This window comes from Habropoda laboriosa, unplaced genomic scaffold (assembly GCF_001263275.1).
Source record: "Habropoda laboriosa isolate 0110345459 unplaced genomic scaffold, ASM126327v1 scaffold64, whole genome shotgun sequence".
Lineage (NCBI taxonomy): Eukaryota > Metazoa > Arthropoda > Insecta > Hymenoptera > Apidae > Habropoda > Habropoda laboriosa.
The window spans coordinates 1,089,146-1,116,418 of NW_017100183.1; the positions used below are offsets into that span (position 1 = coordinate 1,089,146).

The following is a 27,273-nucleotide window of genomic DNA, read 5'->3' on the forward strand; positions in this document are numbered from 1 at the left end:
AGGTTCGCGTGGAGCAAAAGGTCGAACACGAGCTCGACGATCGCCATCGGGGACAGGTTCGAGTTGACTTTATATACCATGGGCGTGCACGTTCGATACCTGGCCTCACCCCGTGGGACACTGTTCGGCTCCCTTTGCCGACCCGCCGCAACCGGAACTGCATTATTCACGGTCGATTTTTCGTCAGGGGAGCAGGTCGTGGAGAAAATGTGCGAAAATCCCGTCGCGAGAAAACGCCCACGTTCCATGGATACTTTTTACGAGGAAACGGCAGGACGTAAAGGAGACAGAAGCATCGATAGACGCTTCGAGGTTATTCAGATTCTAGGAGGACTCTCTAGGAGGCCGAGATTGCAGGAAGGATAGGGCCTAGGTACGCCACTGGTGGCATAAAATTTACGACCACGATCTCTCGGCCAGGCTATTCGTCAGGGACGATCGCGAATCTCAATCGTGGCGTGTACCGTCTTGACAGAGCTCGCCGTAGAAAGAGGGAGAGACAGGCCACGAACCGAGTTCGTATTACAAAGATCCGGTAAGATCTTGGCGCGCTTTGTCAGCAGGTAAAAAACCAACCGAGAGCCACGTTCCTTGCTCCTCCGAGCAATTTGTCCCCCGGTTTGTTTCTTTATTATTCATCCCGCGTTACCTTTACCTCAACGTTCACCTAACCGTTTATACGCTCTCTCGATGGGAATCGATCCGTTTCAAATGTCTCTGGTACTGCTTTACTCCAGGTCGCAGCAAAATTCCCCGCCTGAGCGTATCATCGATCAAAGCCTACGGTGTACCCGTTTATTCATCCGCAATCTCTAAATCGCGTACAGTTTACAAGTTTGGTTACAAAGTAATGGTACGCGGTTCGTTCACCGATATGTCTTCGACCAAGCGTGCATCGTAGCTCGGCAACGAAGACGTAACAAACGGACAAGGCTTGACCAATGAAACTCTGCACTTCCCTACAATTAGCCTGTTGCATAAGCGAAGAGATCGGTATCAGGGATCAGTCTGTCGTTGCTTCTCAACTCCCCCCCTCGACCTTTGATCGCTTTGATTGACACCGCGGTTAAGGCACCGCGCGTCGTGATCACCGCGCCTACCCGTGGAATCCCGAGCAACGATCTACCCTTGGACACGAGAGATCGTAGCATTTCGTTCCGCTAGCCTATTGTCATCGATCTCGACCGCGATTCCAACTCCACGACCCACTTAACGTGATCAATTACGCGCAGTTGTGCTCTCCGATGCTGCCCTGACTGCCGGTTGGTAATTATAATCGGTCGATTAGAACGATTCGAGGCGCGACCAGGTGTGTGCTCTGAAACGGATAGCCAGCTAAAAGCTAATCTGTATTCCCATGAGGAGATCGTGTAGTTTCGTTTCCTCCGCGATTTACGAGCTTTCTACCGAGCATTCCCTATACCAGAGGATTCAGAACGAAGCTAAGCAGATCGATTGAAATGCGCGGTGGTTCGCGCGAGCTTATCAGGCTCTCCGGTGAATTCCGGCCGCGTCCTCTTCTAACCGGCAATTAACGCTAACCAAACACCGTCACCCTTCTCCCAAGATCCCGCTTTCAAGCTGTTTCAACATGTATTATGTATTTCGTTCGAATCCGCGTCCCGAATTCTCACGACGATCGGTACAGCCTGTACGAGAAGTACCGCGGCGAGATTGCGGTAGTTTTAGATTACAGTAATTTCAAGTGTTTCTTTCTTCTTCTTCTTCTTCTTCTCCTTCCGAGTGTATCGAGGAAAAATTTGAGAAGACGAATCGATCAAAGTTTCTACTTTTAACCACGACGCGGTTGGAAATCGCTACTCGCGAGAACAGTAGCAAGTAGAGGGTAATTAGTGTCGATTGAGGGAGTTGCTACGTGTGGCCCCGCGATACGGATAACCCCTTTCCTCGTTCAACGAGCCTCGGCCAGCCCAACGGCCACTTTAGTCACCAACCAGCCAGTCGACTAAGGTTAATTGAACTCAATTAAAACTAAAGCGATACCAGGCGATCGTGTTGGTTTTTCAACCGGGCCGCGATTTTCCTACCAGACACAACCAGTATAGTCGGTGGAAAAAATGCCCAGATCGTAAAAGTCGGTCGGTCAAGCGTCGGAAATTTGAATCCCGACACTTGCATTTCGAGTTTCTAATTCCAACTGGACTGCAGCATTCTAAGCCGATCGAGGAGAATAACAACCATCTCCGATTTTTCTTTTCCAGACGACGAACGTGGGCGGTGGCAACGTGGTGGAAAAGCTGTCTTTCTACAACCACACGGAATGCGAGTGCCGGGAGAGAACCGAGTACGACACGAGCAACGAGAAACCCTCCGAGCAGAGATTCTACAGGCACCATCAGTCCTCTCCGCAACCTCAGAACATGAGAAGGGCACAGCCGAGAAAGCCGTGAGTTCTCTCTACTCTGCTAGACACACCGCCGTCTGTATAATGCGCGTCGATCCATCGATCCAATAGAGCTCGCTAGGAACGAACGTCGTGCAGTTCGTGCCTACGCTTTTCTTCTCTCCCTTCCCGGAGCATTCGATTCAGACGCTTTATATTCCACACTCTCTACTAGTTGCTGCTCTCTAGCAAGTAGCGACTGGGAAGAATCATTTGTAATTTCAAATTGACCAGGTGCCGATGCCCCTCCGAGTTCACGCCGAGAATCACGTCCGAGGGCGAGTGCCAGTGCAACTGTTACGAGAACCACCAGAACTGCATCAAGATCAGGCGAGGAAAAGGGTACTTCTCCCTCGCTGATAGACTGTGAGTAGTGTACTCTTCGAGTATAGTCGGTCCAACAAATGCTCAAACTTCTTCGCACGTAAGATAAGGATCTTTTGCCCTCGGATATCGTACACTGATGAATTACACTGCTTGAACGATGATCAAGCATTTTTTTATGCGTTAATACTGAAACTTGATGTTTTCTAAATTATATCGCGTCAACGATGATCAAGCATTTTTTTATGCGTTAATACTGAAACTTGATGTTTTCTAAATTATATCGCGCTGAAATATTGAAACGAAGGCAAGCAAAGGGTTAAATCTTAGTCAGGGCCGTATCAAGTGTGCCTTAGCTTTGATTGAACCCGAATCGGAAAACGTGAAATACCTCGAGTTGTTCGAGGGAGCACTGAATTTTCGACAAGACTAGGATCGCGCGTATAAGCGTCGTTCGTCGAGGCACTCGTTCGGCAGCCTGGTAAACACTGACTGAGCTCGATCGTTCTGCTCGATTTCTGCTCGCTATTCGTGCGCAGCTAGCTTCGGAAGAAACCTCGGGGTGAGTCACCCTATCACGTGTCACTCTTGGCTTATAATATCGCGTGAGCTATACAGCTATTTAGGTATCCATGCGAGAGTGAAATTATCGCGAGTCGCTCTCGAGAGTGAAACTATCGCGAGTCGCTCTCGAGAGTAAATCTATCGCGAGTCGCTCTCGAGAGTAAATCTATAGTTGCTCTTGAGAGTAAATCTATCGCGAGTCGCTCTCGAGAGTATTTCTCGCGAGTGGTTTGAGAGTGACTGTAAATCTATCGCGAGTCGCTCTCGAGAGTGAAACTATCGCGAGTCGCTCTCGAGAGTAAATCTATCGCGAGTCGCTCTCGAGAGTAAATCTATCGCGAGTCGCTCTCGAGAGTATTTCTCGCGAGTGGTTTGAGAGTGACTGTCCGAGAGCGTCAATCAACTCTCAGAGAGTTATTCTAAGTATGTAAACTGATCGCGAAACGGACGTGGAAATTTTTCAAGAAAAGAATCGAAACCGCATTGCTCGCAAAAGCACTGTATTTAAATATGCCGCACGATGCATTAAACGCAAATTTTCACAAATATTATCATTCGTTTAAATTCAATCTTGTCATCGCCGATCATCGATGACCCTCGCGGCCTTCAACGTGTTAATTAACTTGCTATATTCCTTCCACCGACTGCACATTTACGACCTTGTTACATTTTTTCCACCGACTCTACTTCGCCACAATTCACGTCGAATTCACAATTAATCTGGATATTTTCACGTTGTTACCGTTGTCGTTTCTAGGTGCATTCAAAACGAGGAATGCGCGACGCCCAGCTGCGAGTTCGGCGATTACATGAGGCGGCAAGGGAAATGTCCACGAAAAAAGGACAAATTCGACGCGATCGCCAATTACCACACGAACCTGAGCCATCGATACAGAAGCTAGAGGAAGAGGAGAAGGAGGCTAGAGAAGAACGAGAGCATGTGCCAATAAAAAAAAAAGAAAAGAAAAAACGAGGGAGGAAGAAGGAGTCGAGAGCGCGAGGAACGCGCGCGGCGAATAATCGACGGTGCCATTTTCTTTCCGAGTGCCTTTCTACGAGAGACTCGATATACTGTATACATATGTACCCCACCAAACAGTTATGTATAAAATGTATCCGGTTACTTTCAGCGACGACCTTTATCACTATACTCCGTTGTCCCCTCTTCTTTTTTTCTACTATATCGTTATCGATCAGAGATCAGTGATAATTCGTTGCACGTTGAGACGAGACAGAGGAGACGCTTCAACGAAACGAGTCTCGTCTAACCTAACATTCTACGATGTTTAGAACGACGACACGTTTCGACGTTAATTCACCTTCCTCTCGTTCCACGAACGTACTCTACTTGGATGTTAGAATATAGTAGAAAAATTGCTAGCGCATTTGTCGAACGTATTCTTAGTCGTTGTTAAGAGTTCAGAGTCCGTATGTTGTGCGAGAACGAAGAGGTTAGAGTGCTGGGATTATTGTAAATCGAACTTCGTAGATCTGAGAAAGACGCGTGTTACTTCTAATTTACACGAGTGCAGAGAATTGAACGATAAGAGACTCGGTTGTCGTACGAGCCTAATCTGAGATCCTGCCTCCTCGAAAGTTCAGAGAACCTAAACGGTCGCCCGTGTAAAGGACATCGACGGTCGTGATACCAAAGCGAGGAAATCGTAAACACGTCGAGTAAACTGCGCAAAAAAGCGTAACGTAGCTTCCCCTTCGATATGTCTGTGTGTTTTTCTATGTTCACGCACAAAAAAAAGTACCGAAGATTAACGTAACGTCTGTGTCCGTTTACGTTTGCGTGAGTCTTGCGAAAGAGTGAAACGAAACGAGAGATGGGAAAGATAAATGGTACGAGTAAATAGAACGATTAACGTACGATTTTCTGTAGATGAAAACACCGCAGGATCGTCGACCACTTGTACACACTATAAACAACGGACCTACGAAGCAGCAGTTCAAAGTATACGAGGAAAAAAAAAAGAAAGCAAAACACAGCAGGTCTCGACCTGTCGAGAGTAGTTCGTATCGCGCTCCCCCCCACCTCCACGCCCTTCAAACGTGTTTTGTACGCTTTTATATACATTATTATAGTATGTACGTACGTAGTAGCCAACTTGATCGCGACATCGATTTGATAGCTGATCCAGCATTTACGAGCCAATGGAAACACCGTGCACAATCGTGTATAAATTGATTTTTCGCCGGTTTACACTTTTCACACTTTCACGCAACTGCATTTCGAACTACTGCCATTTCAAACATGGCGGAAACACAACCGTTACAGATGGCGCTCTACCGTGCGATTTCCCGCGCGAATAAAAGTTCAAGTTTTCAACTTCGATTTATACACGAATGCGTACACGGTAAATCGGAGGCGTCCGATTTTTCTGCCGATTATTCTATTTGTTAATCGCGAGAATCTATAGGACGCCTCTTAACATTCAGCTTGCTGTTGTACTCGCTACCAATTCTAGGTAATATACATATATAGACGTAGGCAAGAAATCAACCAGTAAAGTTGTATAAAGAAATTCATGAGTATCGTTTCAATAAAATTGCAATTTACGTTTAAGCTGACCTCCACGGAGTTCCATCTTATTCGAAGTCGATATCCACATATTGATCACTCGTATATAATACTCACTTTGAACAATCGCGTATAATTGTCGAAGGAAATTTTATCCCGGAACTTTACGCAACACGTACGACCCTTACGGTTGAAACACACGTACTGCGCACCCCTCACCGCACAGACCGTACAAAGGTCACGCTACCGCCATCCAGTGGCTGACGGTTTAAACGATACTTTTCTCGATAGATATATCACGAATATTGTGCATGTATATTTTAAGAAATTATAATTTTTAACGCTACTTATTTTTTCTATTAACGAACCTGGTGTTTATTTCAACTATTCTTACTCCTTTTGACGTATATTTCTATTTGATATTTAGTGACGACGTTATCAATCGTAGATGGCGACGAGAGAAAATTATCAGTGCGTCATGGTATAGGTTTTCGTATAGGTTATAGGTTGCAAGCTCTCCTAGCCTGATATGTCAAAATTGAAACGTCAAGTCTAATAAAATATACGAATAAAATATGAAAGTTGTTATTTATATTCGACAAATGTATTTTTAGTACTTTTGTAAACGGTGTTTAACTCTACTAGTTATGTGTAATGTAAATGAAACAGCAATGTAAAATCATTTCCATGTAAAATAAACAAACGTTCCAAGAAAAAAAACGCTAAATGATATTTTCTATAAGTATTTGTTGAATTTTACTGTATTTTTTTATTCGTAATCTTAATTTGGAAGAGTTCTCGAGAGGCTGCAATTATGGAAACTGCTCAAACCTTATACCTTAACCTCTTCGGTGAAGATAAGAGTCACGTTTTGAAAGAAGTAAGTATAATAACCATGGTTTTTTACGTAATTTGAGAAAAATGGATTTTTATCTTACGAAATATGTGCACATCGTTTAGCTGCTGCATGCATGCGTGGACGAAATATGCGGTAAACCAGGCCCAACTTACCATAAATTTGTAAATAGCATGGATTGGAGTAGAGAAGAGTACGAAGGATCGTATAAATTAATATCGATGCTTTTAAGGAATCCAGCTTCGTTGTACTTAACAGAGGAAAAGGTATAACTAAAATTGTCCATAAAATTAATAGAATATTTGCAATGCTGCTAAATCTTTTTATAGATGCCACAGGAATATCACGAATTGCCAGAACACATTCAACAGAATATACTGACATGTTTGAAAGTAAGAAGGGAGCAATTAACGGATGCTTTGTTGATAGAATACTCCAAAGAAATGAATGAAACAGTAACTGATTTTGATTGGAGGTTAAAGGTAAAGTATTGAGCAGTTTACAAGAGGATATACTTTACACAAATTCGACAATTTATTGCAGCTTGTAATGGGTTCTAGTAAACTAGCTTCTATAAGAGAACCCCTTCTTCAACTAGATCTCACTGTTGAAAACAAGGTATCTAAAAGGCGTATTTTAGGTTTAGAATTAAACAAGGACGAATTGGACATGTTGATAAATGCTATGGAAAGCATCGTGCAATAACTTGAATAGAAACGAAATAAATAATACTGAAATTTTTTTTATGATCCACATACGATTGTAACAATTTTTTCGAGATGAAATAAAAACACACGATTTTACACTTGTTTCACAGTTTATTATAGGTTATAGATAAATGTAGAATAGTTTAATTACTATTATAACTGCTCATCGAAGATACTGAAGACTGTTGCTCTGTGTCTGAGACGCCTCCGACGCAAAAACCTCATTTACAATTTTGCAGTTTCCGGTGCGCAAAATAAATAAACGAGGAGGCTTGCATCGATGGCGCCTCAGAGTTTTTAGCGATTGATGGTCGAGTGCACAGATCAGTCGGGTTCAAGGATTTCGTTTTTTTTTCTTTTTTCATTTTTTTTTAAATAAAAAGTTCGCTCTCGTCGCCAAAACTTGTCTCGAAAAAACGGTGAATTTCGTTGTAAAGATCATTACGGACAATATATTTAATGAAAGGTTTACTATACAACTTTTAATTTTACCTCTGTCTCCTTACTCATTAATATATCGTTTAAAAATCAATGCCGGTCGCGGGCATAGTGTACGCTCGCTCCATTTAACACTTACAGGTATTCTTGAGATTTTGGAGCATTTACATATATGCGCTTTTCGTTTCACTTTACGATCTACGCTACGGTTTTAATAAAAAAAGCTTTCGTAGGTAATTATTTACTCCTGGAGATCCGTGAAAACGAATCCGTTTCTGGGTGGTAAATTGTGCATGTTTTTTTTTTTTCTTTCGTAATTGTAATTAGGCGATATTTTTTAATGATTATTATAAAATTACGAATAGGCTTTCTCGTTCGTAAGTATTCTCGTGTGGAGAAGTTAGCATTTCGAACAAACGCCGAATTTACACAAACGCTTTTCTCTATGTCTAGATTATATATCACTTACACTGTTTCTCGACATACTGTATATTTTTTTTTTTTCCTTATCTCGTGTGTTGCATGATACGTATGTACGCATTTCGCGTGTAATGTCCTTGCATGTGTGTAGTTGTGTGTCGTGTGCTCGCGCATACCAAAGTCATACGTAGAAGTGTGCAGTTCCTCGTTACAACATAAAAACCAACCCTCTCTCGATTGTACAATTATTTAAGAAAAAAACAAGGACCGCGAAGAAAGAAATACGAGCAAAATAAATCGACTGCCCTTGAAAACCGCGATGCGAGTGTTTCATTACTCGTGCGTTTCTGACATAATCTTTCAATAACATATATTTTTTTTTTCTCGCTCTGCTTTCTCCCGTTTTATCTCTCCACTCTTTTCCTGTTCACATCAGATTCTGGCGAAGAGAGACCGCATTCCAAATTGTTCTTTACCGTTTCCTTTGCTTCTTTTCTCCACACACCAATTTCATTCTCTCTCTCTCTCTCTAACTCTATCCTCTCACGCTCATTCATCACGCATTCGAACGCACACGCACACCTTGCTCTGTCAGTCTCCGATCTTTCCACTCTTTGTTGTTTTGTTATTCTTTTGTTACAGTTTTTCTCTTGTCCCTTATACTCTCTCTCGACATAGCAATATGTAGTTACGGGAGGGCGCGCCTCGGTGAGTATTTTTTTTCTGGAATACGCGACAAACGATGTTTTCCTCTTAATCGTTACTTTTTATTTATTTATTTCTTCGTTTACTCGAATGTTCGTTTTCATCGCTTTGTCCGCCCCGCGCGATGGTCACCGACTTATGTTTTAGCAACAATGACAATTTTTCCAATTTCTTTTTCTTTCTTTTTTTTTCTTTACACAGCAGCAGGGCCAATCGTTAACGACTTTGCGGGTGGCTGGGCACGGCCCAGCGTTTGAAAAATTTATTATAAATTTTTATTCAAAAATTTATTTGAAATTTTTATTCCCGTCGAAAAAGAACAGTAAAAAATGACCCGCTTCGAGATACCATCCGCGAACGGCGCACTATATAACCACGCATTTCAGAATGAATCGTTTCTTTCTTTCTGCTTTTTCTCTTCGTTTATTCGACTCTCGTCCTCGTAACCCCGTTCGTTCTCTTCGATGATACGACCCCGTATTTGCCATTCGTGAACATTCTCATTCGCCCTGCCGTCAAATGCCGTCTAATAATTATTAATAGGCCTACTATAAAGTCTATATGCTCTCGCGATGTCGCGGTAACATCGTCGTCGTTCCATTATTATTTTTTTTTTTTCTTTTTATTTTGTTGCTCGTAACGAAAGAACGTTATTTTCTGTTTAGTTTGCAGGAATGGTCCAAATATACATATCTATATAATATACTTTTTTGGTTTTAACGAGAGAAAAGAACTTTCTTCTTCCCAAAATACAATTCGGTTAGCGGTGTTTATTCGTTCAGTTTGTTTTGGTAATGTGCGTCCGCGATAATTTCCTGTGAACAAGAAACACACAAATCGTTATAAAAATAGACGCGATAAAGAAAGAAGGAAGGGGGGGAGGAAAAAAGAAGTACATTCGTTACAAGTGGTTCTGTCGATCGATCGATCGAAAATACTTGCCAAGACACTTACGTTCGTATTACACTCGATGGCTGCTGCCGCAACAGCCTTGTCGCTGATCTCAATCTCTTCGATAGCCTTTAAAGACAAAAACGAAGTAATAAAATCATTAATAATCCTATTATCACGGAGAAATATCGTGGTATATATGACGGTTATAGGTTATTTAAATTAGAATTAGAATATTAAATCAGATGGCCCCTCGCACTCTATTCTTCCATGGACATTAAATCGCGTTAACGGCCTCAGAATCACTCGTGCTTAGCTCGCATGAACGATCATTTTGGCGATCATCATCTCTATCTCTGCTAATTTTATCGTGACACGCTTTACTCAAGGCAGAAGCAGAAAAGAGGGCAGACGCTCTGTTACCTTGGCTACAGAGGCAACATCTTCGGTGATGGCTGGTGCTGATGGCGGTGGGGCTGTCATCATCTCGCATGGGACGGCTAGAATAGATGTAATCTTGGTAGTTTCTTCTGAACTCTCTGTCGTACTGTCACGGGCCACGTTATTTTCTACCGGTGCCTCGGGTTCAGGAGTGCTCTGCAACGATGCATTACATCTTCTCGTTAGAATATTTCGATTAGGGAAATTCGACATCCGCAGCAAGTCCAAATCCCAGCATGCTACGAGGACAAAAGACGTAAAGGTCGATTCCGTCCAGCCACTTGAACCGCAGAGAACGAAATTTCTTCTTTTTCACTTTTTTACTCTTTACTTTTTTCGAAAGGCAACGAGAGACACGATCGAATCTCGCGGCCGGACAGAATCGTTCCTCATGCGTTTCGGACAGCGCAAAGAATTGGAAAACCCTGCTGGTGAACCCCTTTGGATAAGAAAAACTCTGCATGCGCAATACAAGATGCTTACGACACAACAGATGCAATATCTTTTTTTCTTTTTTTCGTTTTTTTTTCTTTACGGAAAGAGCATGATAGTATCGATGTCTAAATTAAGTAACTAATGGCATTAATGATGTTTCTAAGAAACGTCAGCTATTTTGCATTACGTGTAGTTACAAAAAATTAGTAATTTAAACAAGTATTTACGTCTATCAATGAGATTCACGCTAGAAATTCGTCTAATTCGAGCGGCTATGTTTGTTATAATTAGTGACAGCGTTCCGACGAAAAAAGAAATTTTCTACGGAAACTGGACGTTTCCCTTCACGAGGAACTAGTGCAGCAATAAAACGGTCATTTTCTCCTTGCATTGTTTCTTTCTTTCTCTCTCATTTGCATTTAATCTGTGATCTAATGTATAGCGATCGAGCTACAAATGCTCTACTTTTAGCGCCTCGATTCGAATAACAAGTCGTGTTAATATTGTCAAGAAAACCAAGAGGCAAACAACACAGGTGATTGGCAGTAACGGTTGTTCTGGTAGTGATTGGCGGTGGAAGCGTCACAGGAGATTGTCAGCAACAGAGTAAGACGGTATTTGTTAATCACGTTCGACAGAACGAAGGATGCATTCCCGACGAGACCCTCTCTCTTCTAAAAAAAAACGCCTGGGATCGTGTGTTGTTAAAGGATCCATAATATATATATATATAGAGAGAGAGAGAGCAGGATTTAATACACCAACGGAGGAGAAAAAAAAGGACGTGTTTGGCGACAAATCGATTGTTGGATGACGGGTTTTCTCTAAATCCATATCGTGCATGGAAGAAGTATAGGCCGTGACAACATTTTGTTTTAGATGAGATTCGTGCAAAAAACCCACAGACGTCGGCGGTGATGTCAGTCTCTGTCTCATTCGATTACCCTTCGTCGATAGAACGTCGTAAAGCGAAGGTGATGGTTGATTGGTTGGTGGTTGGTGTCGAGATTGGCGGATAATTTGATATAGAGACGATTATATCTGGGATATAGACGATTGTGAAGGTTTAAGAGACGAAGGTGATATTATATATATAGAGAGAGAGAGAGCGTAGGTGGGTGTTTGTGTTGTTGGGCGACAGAGCACTGGACAGCAGAATGTTACCCGGGACTGGTTTCTAGGCGGGTGGGGCGGGGTGGTGTTTTCTGGTAGAGTGAGGAGAAACGGGAAGAATATATATAAATATATATTGTTCAGACTATGTATTCACAGAGACGGTTGATTTTGTGCGGACCATACGACGAGATACTTGGAACGAGGCGCCACCAAAAAGGTATTTTGGCTGCCTGAATTCATGCCAGGAGGTTGTGTTACATGTTAGTCACCTGATGGGTCTCCTGGACAGTAGTTGACGACGTGGCGTTGTTCGACAACTGACACGAAACCGAGCTTTCTTCCTGCTTCTCAGTCTCCGCCAGAGACTCGGCTAACCTCTCCTTTAACTCAATGTCGGACTCATTGTACGAATTGAGGCTTATCGACACCGATTCCATCTTGAACTCTCGATTGCTCTGGTCGTCGTACAACTGTGTTTGCGAGGAGTCTTTTGTGGATGTTGTCAGGCCAGACGTGATACTGACATTGGACTGGGGACTGGGACTTCTAGGCGGTGTCAGAAGTGTCTCTGTCGGGTTTCTCAGGCTGGGCGCCGCGTTCTCGTCAGGAACTGGAAGCTCACTCTCCGTTTCAGACACGTTAACCGGGCAAGAGAGCTCTTCCGGTGGCAGGGGATAACTGACGGGATCTACGTGTTCTTGGATCGTTTCCTCGGGGGCCGGGGGAAGAAGAAGATCGTCGCTAGGACTAGGAACGTGTTCCAGTCTAGACGAAAAGAAATGCGTTTGAGATTCGTTCGCGGGACACGTCGATACAACTTTCTCCTTAATCGAACACGACGACGACGACGACGACGAACTATCTAACATTAGCAACGACGCGTCGTCTGCTGCTACTGGCGCTTCTACCGCTACCACCGGTGCTGCTGCTGCTGCTGCTGCTTCGGGAACAGCAGCAACCTCTTCGATAGAAGGTTCGTTCGACGACACTTCTATTTCCTGTTCTGGCAGCGAAAGAGGAGACCCGTCCACTTGTTGCTTCTGTTCTACGTCTAATGTCTCGTGTTCTACGTCTACAATAGGGGAAGGCACTGTTTTTGAATCGTCGGCAACGTTTACGTTCTCGGGATCGAATTTCTCCTGAGGACTAGGCACGGGTGATTCTGGTAGAGGTGGCGGAGGAGGTAAATCTTCCTCGTGTTTACTCTCCGGCGTAATTGCTACTTTCTCAACGGGGTTCTCTATCGCGCAGTCGTTGATCGGTTGAACAGGATCGACGAACGGATCTTTCGAATCTTCCGGCTCTTCGGAGATTAGAATTTCTTCCGTGGGTACAGCAACGTCGGGCTCGGTTTCCGTCTCCAATTTGTCTTCCACGTCGGGAATTACCTCGACGGAGGCAGTGTCTATCCTCGGAACATCCGCATCGTCCGTGTCCGCAGCATCTTCGACAGTTTCTTCGTCTTCTGGAATGACAAGAGCCGGCTTAGCCTCCACTAGGATCTCTTCCGAAACTGGAATCGGACCTTCCTCCGAATCGACGACCGCGTCTATCGTTGACGAAACTGTCGGCGGCTCGACGACAGCTTCCTCCACGCGCTCGATCTCTTCTTGTACCACTTGATTAGGTTCGACGACCTGTTCAACCAACTCCTTCGGTTCCTCCTTTCTACACGCAGGTTCCGGTACCTTGGTCATCTCCAGCTCGACAGCCTCCACCTTCGCTATATCCTCAACTACCACCTCTGACGTTTCGTCCTGAATCGAGGGGGCAGCTTGGCGACTATCCGAGGATACCACAGGTTGCTCTACGGCTGCTACTTTCTCCGAGGCGACTACTTCACACGGAGGCTCGATCTTCTCCTCTACTACACCTTCCTGCTGTCTATCGAGATGCTGGTGCGAGACGGACGGGTCCTGTTCCTTAGCCGAAAGACGATCGTCGATCGCGTCGTCTACAATTGGCAGAGCCTGGGCAACCTCCGAGGTTGCTCGGTTCCCGTCACCGGCGCTCAACGACTCGAAAATCTCCGCAGAGACCGGAGGAGGATGAGAAGCGTCTGTGTAAGCCACCGAGCCTCTACACTGGGGGCAACGACGATAGTCGATTCTGTTCGGGGTTCGTCAGCGGAAGAACTGGGCGGTCTCTGGGGTGGTGGTGGTGGTGGTGGTGTCGCGGCGGTGGCGGCGATAGATTCCGCGGCCGGTGTCGACGGGTCGTTACGCTCTGGGCAGAGGGACGAGAGGGCGGAGAGGGCGGAGAGGGTGGCGGTGGGTGGCGATGTAACGAAATCGTTGCGAGCAGCCTCCGCAGGCAACTTGAGGGCTTCCGCTAGGGCAGTGGCCGTGGCTGCCGCCTGCTGAGCCTGCTGCAAAGGCGACGAGTCTATGGGGGTTGGCGGTGGACTGGACGGAGGCAGGGAAGGGATATCCTCACTGGTTTTCCTCTCAATGATAGACGGCGTAGCGACTGTCTGGACTCGGAAAACGGAGACTTCTACCGGCTCCGGTACAAACTGACCACCGGCTGGACTGACCTCGACTACTTTTTTCTCGGCCTCGACTTTTTCGACCTCCTCTTTCTTTTCCTCGACAGGGACGGGAGTTGGGGCAGAGGGAGTGGGTTCCTCTGTCTTTTCCTCGGTTGGGCTATTAGCGGCCGATGTTGGGCTGCTTTCTTCCTTGGCCTCGGTGCATGGTGTTGTCGCCGCTGCTACGGGGGCGGATTCGTTCTCTGCTGTTGGACTACTTACAGCCAATTTTTCCTCAACCGGGCTACCTGCCGTTGCCGATCCGTTCTCTGCTTCCTCTCCACCCTGAAACACGTCGTTCGAAACATCTGTGTGATCTGCGTTTTCGATTCAGCAAACATTTATACGGTACTTTGTTAATTTGCTGCATTTTAACACGAAATTAGGGAATAATTCTGAACCGTTTCGATTTCATTCTCCACCCTTCATCTTCCAGAAAAATTTAGCCTCGATCTGCACGATTGGCTTACCGATCGAACCGTGTAAATCGAGGGTTAGCTTTCTCAACGCTAACTGAAATGAATATTTTCAAGCGCGTTAACCGCAGCGAACTTCACGCTATGGTAACACGTCGTTAGAAAAAGAGCGTTGCCGGCTCGTCCAAGCACGATATTATTTTTTCGTCCATTCGTCACGAAGGGTGACCAACTTAACAGTTGTCGGCTGTGTGCTCTCTCTCGAAGCGACTCGCAGGAGGGTGGATGCCCCCCCGTATAAGGGTGCGAGCGTCGCCACCCTTTCAGGGGTGGCCAATCGTGTCACTGTGTCAGCGAGTACTTTTCAAGCGAGCCGTAATTCGTTACGATTTTATTAATAATCCATCCGCGCTCGGTGTGAAAGTTGAACTTTTCAAGGTTGGAAACCTTCGGATAAGAGATAAATATATTTTTATCTCGCCTCTGGGTTGCTCTTCTCGTTGCCTGACGGTTCGAACTTGGAAGCGAAAGGACGCCGTCCCCGGAAATCAAACAGGAATTTCCAATGTTCGATCGATGAAAGAAGCATCGCGAGTGTACCGTAAGACGACGATTGCCCGTAGCATCGACTTGAATAGGAGAAATACGAGCGGAACGGAATCAATTGTTGAAACCGAAGAGGGAAACAGAAACCGGACGTGCGAAACGCGGCGCGTGCTTTATCGTCCCCAGACCTGGTCGTATCGATCGGCTGGTTAAGTGAAACCACCCCTTTCTCGCTGTTCCTCCCGTGCATTTTCGTAAGGGGTAAGCCTCTCGCTTAAAGAATTACAGCCCCTGAAGGGTTCCGCGCACAAGGGCTTTCTAAACCGGAGTGTTTCTTCTCAGACGTTTCTGATTCCCGTGTTTTCGCCAGCACAGCCCCGCCGTCGTGTACACAATTTTTCCGCGTGAAACGATACTCTAACCGCTACGTTCCTTCCTTTGTATACTCTCACATACGCTATTCCGCGAGAGGGATTTCGTTTCTCCAGGCGAGAGAGCTGAGCAAACCGACGCGCGAATTCGCGTTACAAATTTGGCCGAACGTTCACAGTCGGAGGCCAAAAGGACAACGTGAAAACGTCTGGCCGTCGGCCAGACTCGTTCTCCTCGGGCCATTGTCCGAGCTATGGGTCGATAGAAGAAAGAGGCATCGCGGTAATAAACTTCCGATTACCCTCAACTTCCTCTCTTTCTCCTTTGCAGCCGAATCGCAAACAGGATGAGCCTCGGCCGTAGCCCCTCGGCGCGTCCCGTTTCAACGTATCACTGGACGTCGACCAAGTTTCACTAGGTTACAACCAACAGTCTACCAGCGATATAACTTGGTGACGAAAGACGCTCGTTTGAATCGTGCAAACCGCGTTCCGAAAACCTACGCATAATAATCCTGCCGGTTTCCCGATATATTTAAACGAAAATCGCGCGTTTCAACACCTCGCTTGAACCTCGTCCAACTATCCGGTTCGAAGCGCGGATAAAATTCTATCGAAGAAATCGAACAATCCGAGCGTGTCTGCTACATTCAACGATCCATAGTTCTTACTGTAAACTTGCAACGAGAAACTTCTTTAAGCAGTAAGACCTCCTGTATAAATTAACATCCATCGACGTCGCTTTTGGGTCAAATATTTTATAGCGTTATACAGGGACAGTAGCAATTTTTCGACCGCGTACTAGCTTCCAACGGGCAATTAAAAATAAGACGCCCACGTTCCTGTTCTGCTACTTTTGCAATCACGCGTCGAGGCCTGCCTCTCGAAGCGTTTCTACACGTCCTCGTTGAAATATCGTCCGACATTACAGCCATTGAACCGTGCGAATTATCCTACCTTGGCATCAGCCGTAACAGCTGGTACGCGGCGGGCTGCATTAGGACCGATACTAGAATCAATTTCCTCTACCGAAAAAAACCATATACGCAGGGTGACGCGTGGCACGTGCAACAACTGTCGACTAGTCTCTGCCCTTCTCCTCTTTCAGAGATGTTAGATCTCTCTCCCCGTATAAATTCACGGAGGGAGACAGAAAGGGGCGATAACCATCGAGAAATACAGTATTTCGAGGCCGCACGATACGCGAGATCTATCGTATGGTTATCGCGGGCTGTTTACGTTGCATCGCGTAGTAATTGCTTCTTCCGACGATTTTCCTTTTTACCCCAGGTGAACTAGGCTCTCGTTCCTCTCCCGCGGGGAAAATGTGTAAATGGAAATGTAAGAGAGGAACGTGCCGGAAACGTTGCGTTACGGGATCGAGTGGCACGACTCGGACACACAATGAAGACTTTAACGACGCGCGTTCGTAAAAAGATCGGCGATGCGCCGTTTTCTCGCCAACGCCTCTAACCACCCCTCACGCTCTTCGCCCAGGGTTTTTCTCTCGTTGATTACTCATTGTCCCGGTCTAAATGCGTACACCGCGAAACTTTCTGTCGCGCCACGGAGCACAAACTGTTCTTTTTACTCGCAATTTTTCTTTTTTTACGTTCTTTCGTTGGGTTTTTTCTTTTCTACTTGCCGACTTTTCTTGGAATTAAATTGCGACAGTGGTATTTATTCGGCTCACTGGAGCGTGTGCGGCAGTTGGCGTGTAAACGAAACCGACGAGAGGAGAGACGCGTTTAATATCCGCGGTGACGAAGGTCAGTTCACAGAACGAGATTTGGGGACCTAATTATCGATGACGTTGTTACAATTTCTTTCATTTGACACTTATTCTGTGTGTCGTTTAAATGTGAGAAATGTGTTTGAGAAATGCGTGTTCAAAGTGTAGGCGTGTGCGATATATTCTCGTCTGGTGGCGCAGTGAACGCGTTAAGTACGAGTAATTAACGATCGCAGGATAGGTATACTGGGCAATTCGATGGATCGTTAATAACCGAGATAGAAATCTGACAGGAAAGTCACGAAGAGGCTAAAGCAGCGTGTAAACGAGCCTTTATTAAAACCCACCCCCTCTCGCCGGATAAACTTCCTTATTTTTCCTCCTATCTGCGAAACCGAGCGGTAATTCAATTTTCTCCTGGCGGACTTTCGCAACTTTTTCTCGAGAACGCCTTCGATAAAATCGATCGGCCATTAAAACAGAGACACAGCCTTTGATCATTGCCCGGCCGTGAATTCAACTTCCACCGTGTCACGGTAGAGACGCGATTAAATTTCTCGCTGGAACCGCGACTAATTCGGGGATTAATTTCCCGTCGATTCGCCTAACGGTTCCGCGTGGATTAACAAGCGTGGAAACGCTGTGTCCGTTTTATCTGGGGAAACGCGCGCGGAATATCTGGCAGATCGTCGAAAATGTGAAGAAAAATGATCGAAAGGTGGTAAATGTGAGGAAAAATTGTCGAAAGGTGGTAAATGTGAGGAAAAATTGTCGAAAGGTGAAAAACGTGAAGAAAAATGATCGAAAGGTGGTAAATTAGCGAGATCCCGAAGAGTCGGATGAAGAATTGCAAATCGTCGGCAAGTGTGCTACAGACTCCAATTAGACCACTCGGTATCTGCTAAACTGACCGTTCGGGTGCTGGTTCTATCACCTACCACGTTGAATGGCCTGATGCGGCACACTGTGGTACTCGTTAACAAACGCTGTTACGAATGAAGATGTGCAGCATCCACGGTAAAGATTCTACACTCTGTCCAATTTAAGAATAACCTCACTCTCGGACCGATTTTCGTCTGTTCTGCGCATAGACGGAGAGCGTAGCAGAGGGTAAGACGGAGAAAAACGTAGGCGGTTAAGTTTGGACGTTCCAGCCCTGCCTTAGGCACGTCCCATGCGCGAAGCGAGGTTATTCTTAAATTGGACAGAGTATATAAGAGTTCGTTGGGATCAACACGTTCACGGCCTATCCCTTGGACCACCCTTGGGACTAATGTGACACGGCCGCGGCACTCCTTAACGTATTCGGTGACGGCATGTCCGCGAGACAATACGAACGAAACTACAAAAGTTGGGTAATAAAAATTTCATCGAAATATTGGTGAGATTTCCCTGATTAAAATGATACCGAACGCGATATTGTTACGAAACTTGGTTGTGTTGATTGCGAATCTTCCCTTGCCCTGCTACCTTTTTCTACGTTCCTTTCGCTGTTTGCATCTGAAGAATATAGGACCTCTCCGTTAACAGTTCCACAGCTGTGTCAAACAGGAACAGTTATCCAGTACTAGAACTGAACCAGTCCGGTTATTCTCGAATGGGATTGCCTCTGACCAATTAACGGAGAGTAAGAAACGATTTTCGACCTCTGGCGAGTTTAACCCTCTACTGTCGAGACACCGTTTCTGGGACAATATGGAGTGTACGAAACTCCTGAACTTCCAATTAGTTTATACATAAATATAAAAAATTTCTGAAAACTTTTAATTTCATTTGAATATAATAACGTCGAGTTCTAAATAGAACGAAAGAAAACAAAAAAGATAGAATCAGCGGAGTCTCTGAGAGCCTCGACAGTAGAGGGTTAAAGGACACAATATTGTTATACTAACGTTTACACTACTCGGGACTCTTCGCAAGCAGTTCGCAAACAGCTTGCGAACAATTGTACTTTACCGATATGTTAAAAATAGAATTGAAATAGATTTGAAAAATTCAAGGCCGCCTTCGTTTCTTCGAAAATAATGCAAACTCGAACAATTCGCACATGTACGTCGTTATAATGTTTACAAAAAATAGTATCGCTTATTCCGTACGTATATACGTACCGCATGTGTGGAATTTCTTGTCAAGCAACTAAATGTAAACCGAATTATACCGTGTTTGGTCTCATTTTAATCAGAAAAATATCGCGGATACGCTGGTAAAAATTTCATCAAGAAAACACAAGAAATAAAAAAAGTTTCTCTTTTGTATCAGCGTTGTCTCGCCGATATGTAGGTATTTAATATTTCAGGACCGGTACTACCTCTCTCTTCCGCGTCCGTACCTGTCTAGTACCTATCCCTGGACTGTTCCACAGCGGTCCCGAATTTCCAACTCTTATCGAGTCTTTACTGTACTTTGTACAGAAAAAACTGTTTACACCGCAGAATATCGCTGTTCCTATCGAGCGAAACTTTCGTAACAATGTTTTCATATTTTCAACGTTCCGCCAGATACTCCACATGTCTCTGCAGATAAAACGGACATCGTGACCGTTTCGTTCGGTACAATTCGACACGAAAGTCTTGCCCCGAGTATGATCTTTTCGCGCTATTTTCGAGCTCGAGGTACCACGCACCACCTCTTCTGCACTCACGTTGGGTGGCGGAAGAAAAAGATTTCGCGAGCTTTCTCACACACCGATGTGTGTGTGTGTGTGTGTGTGCCCTCGGCTCCGAGTATCGCTCGGTTCGACGACTATTTTTGCATCGAGACACATCCAGGTATCGTTTTACCTTTGTTTCTGCCGCAGGAATAAACGCGTCGAACAATGGACTGTTACGTAAAAACAACTACCGATCGTATAATACCAGGCGAGAGCATCGATAAAATATAACGTATTCAGGTGAAGCGAGCTCCGTTTACTCTCTCCCTTCTCGCTATTATATCCTTTCTCTGTAACCGAGAACGGGACGAACAATACGAAACTAACGACGACCTCGAAACGGATACGACAGCCGTTAATTCCTGCGAGCATCGCTAACCTGGGAACGGTTAATCTGCGCCGGAAACGCGCAAGCTTCGTTTCGGTATCGCGCGACCGGAAATAGGTAGCGAGATCAAATCCAGTGTCTCGTACCGAGGAGGACGTGGAATCGTCGACTTCCGGCGGGATCGCAGCGACGCCCAAAAGTGGCACGTAAGACAAAACTCTTCTGGCTCCTCGAGCGAATGCACCTGCCACACGGTACACACCACTGCTCACATTTCGACCTGCCCTCGTGAATGACTCCATCGTCGCGAATATTCTATCACTTGGAACAGTCCTTGAAAAATATCACGTGGGTAGTGGTGGTAGATCATCGATTCGAACGAACGGATCATGGACGACCAAGAATAGAACGCTAGACCAGAAAGACCAGACTGATCGAAATGAGTCATCACCGAGGTTACAGTTCATTGTCTTTACTAGCCCCGGAGATTGCCACGTTTCAAACAACTGCGATATATCTTTCGTCGTCTTCGCCGAGGCGGCAATCTCGGAATAATTGCGAAAAGTTCGAACTGTAAACAAGCTTCTAGAAGTGAGAAATTTGAATAAATTTAAGCCTGGACGCGCGCACAGTTCGTGTACTCGGTTATTTCAGAACCGAAAAGCGCCTCTTCGCACGCAAGCTACTTAACCTATAAATAGCCCCAGTTGTCGGCAGACGCACTACGCAGATACTACGCAAAAAATTTCCGAACAACATAGCAGATAAAGGCGCTGCGTCCTCCGTGAGACGTAGAATGACTCATAAAACCGAGTCGTAGTTTCTCTTTCTAATCGTGATTCCTCCGAACAGAATCATCCGTCGGCCAAGTTTTCCAACCCAAGTGAAAAAACAAAAATACCATTTCACTTGTCCTCGAGAAAAAACAAAAAAAAGATTACACTCTCGAAACCAGGGAAAAAAGAGACATTTTAATTCAATTTCGATCTTGGCCGTCCATGAAGATCTTTTCTAATCGATATAATCTCCGAGCTACCTTCTTGATTTTTCTGCGCCACACGCAGCACACGACGCACGCGTACGCACGATCACCGGCTCGAACGACGTCGAAGAGGGAACGGACACGACGCGACGACGAACAGAAGAGAAAGATCCGTACGAACTGTTCGCCGTTGGCGAACTACTCGGGCCAGCCTGTGCGTTCCCAGTGGTTTATATAGAGTCCAACAGCGGATCGTCCCACGTCTCTCTCGGCGAGGAGCGTGTGTTACTGATACACACGTGGACACTCGGGGCGAGAAGAAGGGAACGATCTAGCCGGGCAAAGTAAAGGAAGAGAGACCAGGAGCGAACAGTGGCGTCGTTGGCAATCGATACAAAACAATACGAATTCCTACCAAGGTTACAAAACATATTTTTTTATCCAATTTTTTTCGTCGTCACCACAGAGACATAGATAGCGGTTACTTGGTACTTTTTCGATATCGCAGTTTCTTCCTCGGTGCAAAGTGCACACAGACGTTTCGAAATGGCGGACAATACGATTTTACTGTCGTTTTATTGTCTTTTTTTCAGGCGGGAGACGCGACTGGCAGAAGAGAAGCCTAGCGAGTTTGCATCGGTTTTCGAATATATCCGGCGAAAATTGGTGGGAAGAGGAGAGAAGGAAAGTTGACCCACGCTTCGCGAGAGAGTACGTATATGGCCCCTCGACAGGGAGGAAGGAGTAGAAACGGAAGAGATACAATGAAGCAGAGAAGGTGGGGAAAGGGAAACCCGTCATGCACCACCTACGCGAGGACGGTGAAACCAGGAAGAGAAAGATGCAAGAGCTGTGCACCGAGGAGCGAAGAAAGCCACGTAGAGCAGAGGAGAAAACTTGAGCGGATTATGAGAACAGTAGAGGCGTGTACAACTTCACAGTCGCGCTTGCCGATTTTACCTTTCTGACGAATCAAGGAAAAGAAGAAAAACAGTCCAACAGAAAAAATGGTGGAGCGACACGCGGAAAAGTGAAATGAAAATGTACGATAGGAGATAGAAGAGAGACTCGTTAAAGGGTTAGAGATGGAAAGAACGCGCGACGAGAAATCAGCACGCGTCTGCGGGTTGGAAAAAAAAAATGCACGCCGCAAAACCACCGCGCATTTCTATTCTTAGACGATCGAAAGAGAAAGGAGCGGAGAAGGAACGGCGGGGAAGAAGGGAAAGACCAGACTGATCGAAATGAGTCATCACCGAGGTTACAGTTCATTGTCTTTACTAGCCCCGGAGATTGCCACGTTTCAAACAACTGCGATATATCTTTCGTCGTCTTCGCCGAGGCGGCAATCTCGGAATAATTGCGAAAAGTTCGAACTGTAAACAAGCTTCTAGAAGTGAGAAATTTGAATAAATTTAAGCCTGGACGCGCGCACAGTTCGTGTACTCGGTTATTTCAGAACCGAAAAGCGCCTCTTCGCACGCAAGCTACTTAACCTATAAATAGCCCCAGTTGTCGGCAGACGCACTACGCAGATACTACGCAAAAAATTTCCGAACAACATAGCAGATAAAGGCGCTGCGTCCTCCGTGAGACGTAGAATGACTCATAAAACCGAGTCGTAGTTTCTCTTTCTAATCGTGATTCCTCCGAACAGAATCATCCGTCGGCCAAGTTTTCCAACCCAAGTGAAAAAACAAAAATACCATTTCACTTGTCCTCGAGAAAAAACAAAAAAAAGATTACACTCTCGAAACCAGGGAAAAAAGACATTTTAATTCAATTTCGATCTTGGCCGTCCATGAAGATCTTTTCTAATCGATATAATCTCCGAGCTACCTTCTTGATTTTTCTGCGCCACACGCAGCACACGACGCACGCGTACGCACGATCACCGGCTCGAACGACGTCGAAGAGGGAACGGACACGACGCGACGACGAACAGAAGAGAAAGATCCGTACGAACTGTTCGCCGTTGGCGAACTACTCGGGCCAGCCTGTGCGTTCCCAGTGGTTTATATAGAGTCCAACAGCGGATCGTCCCACGTCTCTCTCGGCGAGGAGCGTGTGTTACTGATACACACGTGGACACTCGGGGCGAGAAGAAGGGAACGATCTAGCCGGGCAAAGTAAAGGAAGAGAGACCAGGAGCGAACAGTGGCGTCGTTGGCAATCGATACAAAACAATACGAATTCCTACCAAGGTTACAAAACATATTTTTTTATCCAATTTTTTTCGTCGTCACCACAGAGACATAGATAGCGGTTACTTGGTACTTTTTCGATATCGCAGTTTCTTCCTCGGTGCAAAGTGCACACAGACGTTTCGAAATGGCGGACAATACGATTTTACTGTCGTTTTATTGTCTTTTTTTCAGGCGGGAGACGCGACTGGCAGAAGAGAAGCCTAGCGAGTTTGCATCGGTTTTCGAATATATCCGGCGAAAATTGGTGGGAAGAGGAGAGAAGGAAAGTTGACCCACGCTTCGCGAGAGAGTACGTATATGGCCCCTCGACAGGGAGGAAGGAGTAGAAACGGAAGAGATACAATGAAGCAGAGAAGGTGGGGAAAGGGAAACCCGTCATGCACCACCTACGCGAGGACGGTGAAACCAGGAAGAGAAAGATGCAAGAGCTGTGCACCGAGGAGCGAAGAAAGCCACGTAGAGCAGAGGAGAAAACTTGAGCGGATTATGAGAACAGTAGAGGCGTGTACAACTTCACAGTCGCGCTTGCCGATTTTACCTTTCTGACGAATCAAGGAAAAGAAGAAAAACAGTCCAACAGAAAAAATGGTGGAGCGACACGCGGAAAAGTGAAATGAAAATGTACGATAGGAGATAGAAGAGAGACTCGTTAAAGGGTTAGAGATGGAAAGAACGCGCGACGAGAAATCAGCACGCGTCTGCGGGTTGGAAAAAAAAAATGCACGCCGCAAAACCACCGCGCATTTCTATTCTTAGACGATCGAAAGAGAAAGGAGCGGAGAAGGAACGGCGGGGAAGAAGGGAAGCCGAAGGTGCGTGGACGGGAAAGACCAGGACGCCGCCATTAACGAGAAGAGACAGAGAGAAGGCGAAGCGAAGTACACGGGGGTTTATTCGGCGCGGAAAATTTTTGAGCCGGTTCCAAATTTCTAATGCTGCATGTGTGACCTTTAGGCCGCGTTCGTCATCGTGGAGAGAGTGAGTCAATTGGAGATTCGAATTCGAGCTCGAATTAGACACGAACGCTATTTGTTCGATTACGTTCATCGTCCTTCCCTCCCTAGAAGTACCGTCTTTTATCTAAAACTTGCCGCGGTTTAAACGCAATTACATTTGACCCAGTTATTACTCCAACGAGTCGTATTTTTCATAATCGAGATTGTCGTAAAAGTACGCGATAAAAGAAGTGTGTATATGTATATGTAGCAGTAGGTTGATAAATTTTAATCGTCGGATTAATATTATCGGTATGCGACAATAGCTGCGAGGGAAGAGAGGTTCGTGTGCATATTTCGCAAAGCTTATACATCGAATGGAGAAAGTTCAGAGTGTGTTCGATAAGACAAGTTCTATGGCTGATCGTTGGTGGCAGCATCGACCGTGAAGAGAAGAGTTGGCTTGGAGAGAATTATTCTTGGACCAGCCAGGTTACCAACCGAGAGAGAAAGAGAGGGAGAGACCGGAAATGCGTACAGATGGAGACGTTCTTTCAAGTTGAGTGAAAAGAGAGTAGTGCTCGTTACAACCGGCGTATTAATTGGCGTTAACGATGGAAAATAGCTGTGCGCTAACGAACGTGCCTTCCCTTTCGAAATCAACCGCAAAAGAACGCTCCGCCGACACGGCGATATGTAACGTTGCGTCGAGAAAAAATGGTAGTCGATGTTACCACGCGAACGATTGCTCGGTTTTTGCAATTTGCCAATGGACACGATTTAACAGCGCGTCGTTACCGAGCGCGACGCGCGTAAATCTCGATCGGGGGAAGCGCAAACGACACCGAGCGACAAATATACCGGTCCCGTGGACCTTATCAGACTATAAATCATTATTATCGGCCGTTCCAATCCACGCTTTTTATGTACCTCTTTCGACATTGTCGGTTCCTACTTCTATTCATCCTTGCTCGCTTGCGCGATGCTGGTAAAAATCGGTGGTTTGGAAATTCGAGGTTGGGGAACGTCGAGTGTCGAATTGCCGAGTCACGGGGACCGTAAATTCTTTGTATCTAACACAATTTACTTTGAATATTCAATTTTTTCTTTATTTAATAAAATACTAAATACTAAACGATTAAAAAGGAATCACGAGAGAAGTTAACAGTTGAGTCACAGCATGAGAGCACAGGTATAGCGAGTGTATAGTCGGTGGAAGCGATGTACTTGGATCGTAAAATCAAGCGCGAAAACAGCAATCCGAGGGAGATAAGGAGCTGCTCGAGCTTCCCTCGATTTCCTTTTGGAAAGGAATGTTAGATATCGATTGACAAATTACTAGAACTACCAGCCGAGTGAAAATGACCCGTTACCAACTTTCCAAAAGTGAATGTTTTATGTAAGTAAACCGCGATTGGAAAATTAGATTTATACCGATGCAAATCGAAGCACACATGTAGAATATATTTTTTTTCGAAAGATTCTGATTAATAATTTCTAATGCGTTCGGAAAATTCGAATTAAAATTAATTTCTCTTACCGATATGACTGTTTTTATCAGATATCTGGACCAAAATCTGTGGCACGAGTCCAACTCGTTGTATGGCAAAGGGTTAAACAAACTCGTTCGAATAAAATTTAGGTCCGGAAAATAGGTCCGCGACTTGGTGGTATCGCTTCCACAAACTATACGCGGACAGAAGGATAGACGGTGAAAAAAGGAAGGATCGGCTGTATAGTGAGAAAAATCGCAGGGAAGCTCCGTTTCGGTTGTTTCGTGCAACAGGAACGGAACGCGACGTCGATGGAGGCGGCGACGGCGTCAACGACACGCTCCGAGGAGCACGCACGCACTCTCGTGTATTCACCCTCTCGTCCGTTCCTCTTCACCCTTTGAAGAGGGTCGCGAAACGCAACACAAGGAGGGTGGTGCGTAGCGGAGAGGTGGGTATCGATTTTATCATTCGTATACGCGGATTCAACCGCACGAAACCCGGAGAATAAACGGCTCGGGGAGAGAGAGATGGAGAGATAGAGAGAGTGGGAAGCGATAATCATCGATCCTGTAAACATAACTTCCCTTTTCCTTTCATTCGCAGTACACGCTGCTTTCAGACCAATCTTGAAAATTATTTTCTCCGCTTTCAACGAGTTATCGGTTCATCTTACCACAGATTAAATTAAGGTTAGGTTTGCGGAACGCGCCATTTTGACGCTTTTCGAATTTTTCGAGGGAAATTAGAGAAATAGTGGACATTTCTCTCCTACGATTTATGCTTGTTATAAATTTTATGTAACCACAGATTTTGGTCGAGATCTGATAAAAACAGCTATATCGGTAAGAAAAATTCATTTTAATATCCAATTTTCGATTTAATTTGCAAAACTGAAGATTGCCAAATTTCACTAATTTTTTAAAAAATTGGCTTTTCTTGCTTGATAATAGTCGAGAAAAGAAATCATACGTCAAGGGGTTAATAGTGTATGTCAATTTGACACGAGTCCGTAAAGACAGGTATACGAGAAGTATCCGTAAAGATGAAAGCGAGTGAATTTTCAGAGCGTCTACAGACGCAGACATCGACGAAAGGGTTAAAGAAGAGAGAAAAAGATGGATCGACTTAAACGGGTGGTGATACGTCTGCCAAGTTATCGACGTGTCGATGAAACTCTGGGAATCTCAGTTACGAACAGCTTCCGGGGAAATGTCGTTGGTCCTGCATAATTGAGAACCGTAGCCCGTGCGCT

The 27,273-nt window shown here is 45.3% G+C and overlaps 3 protein-coding genes across 3 annotated transcripts in view; 2 read left to right on the forward strand and 1 right to left on the reverse strand.

Annotated features, from left to right (window-relative positions):
• LOC108579197 overlaps window positions 1–4,420 on the forward strand; it is a 58,307-nt gene extending 53,887 nt beyond the window's left edge. Inside the window, 3 exon segments of the mRNA XM_017942669.1 lie at window positions 2,223–2,407; window positions 2,639–2,770; window positions 4,050–4,420. Coding sequence (XP_017798158.1) covers window positions 2,223–2,407; window positions 2,639–2,770; window positions 4,050–4,194 — 462 coding nt within the window. The 3' untranslated portion in view covers window positions 4,195–4,420.
• Window positions 4,421–6,551: 2,131 nt separating this feature from the next.
• LOC108579247 (COMM domain-containing protein 8-like) lies at window positions 6,552–7,380 on the forward strand. Its single transcript, XM_017942734.1, has 4 exons — window positions 6,552–6,699; window positions 6,780–6,941; window positions 7,005–7,157; window positions 7,219–7,380. The coding sequence occupies exons 1-4, from the start codon at window positions 6,634–6,636 to the stop codon at window positions 7,378–7,380; spliced, it is 543 nt and encodes a 180-aa protein (XP_017798223.1). The 5' UTR covers window positions 6,552–6,633.
• Window positions 7,381–9,362: 1,982 nt separating this feature from the next.
• Window positions 9,363–27,273, reverse strand: part of LOC108579287 (titin homolog) — an 80,361-nt gene continuing 62,450 nt past the window's right edge. Inside the window, 5 exon segments of the mRNA XM_017942796.1 lie at window positions 9,363–9,760; window positions 9,900–9,965; window positions 10,260–10,433; window positions 12,098–13,893; window positions 13,896–14,643. Coding sequence (XP_017798285.1) covers window positions 9,716–9,760; window positions 9,900–9,965; window positions 10,260–10,433; window positions 12,098–13,893; window positions 13,896–14,643 — 2,829 coding nt within the window. The 3' untranslated portion in view covers window positions 9,363–9,715.

Excerpts from the sequence above, each read along its gene's own strand:
- LOC108579247 (XM_017942734.1), top strand. The coding sequence starts at position 6,634 with ATGGAAACTGCTCAAACCTTATACCTTAACCTCTTCGGTGAAGATAAG. Across the intron at positions 6,700-6,779 it reads AGAGTCACGTTTTGAAAGAA|CTGCTGCATGCATGCGTGGA; the intron begins GTAAGTATAATA and ends CACATCGTTTAG. Across the intron at positions 6,942-7,004 it reads TGTACTTAACAGAGGAAAAG|ATGCCACAGGAATATCACGA; the intron begins GTATAACTAAAA and ends ATCTTTTTATAG.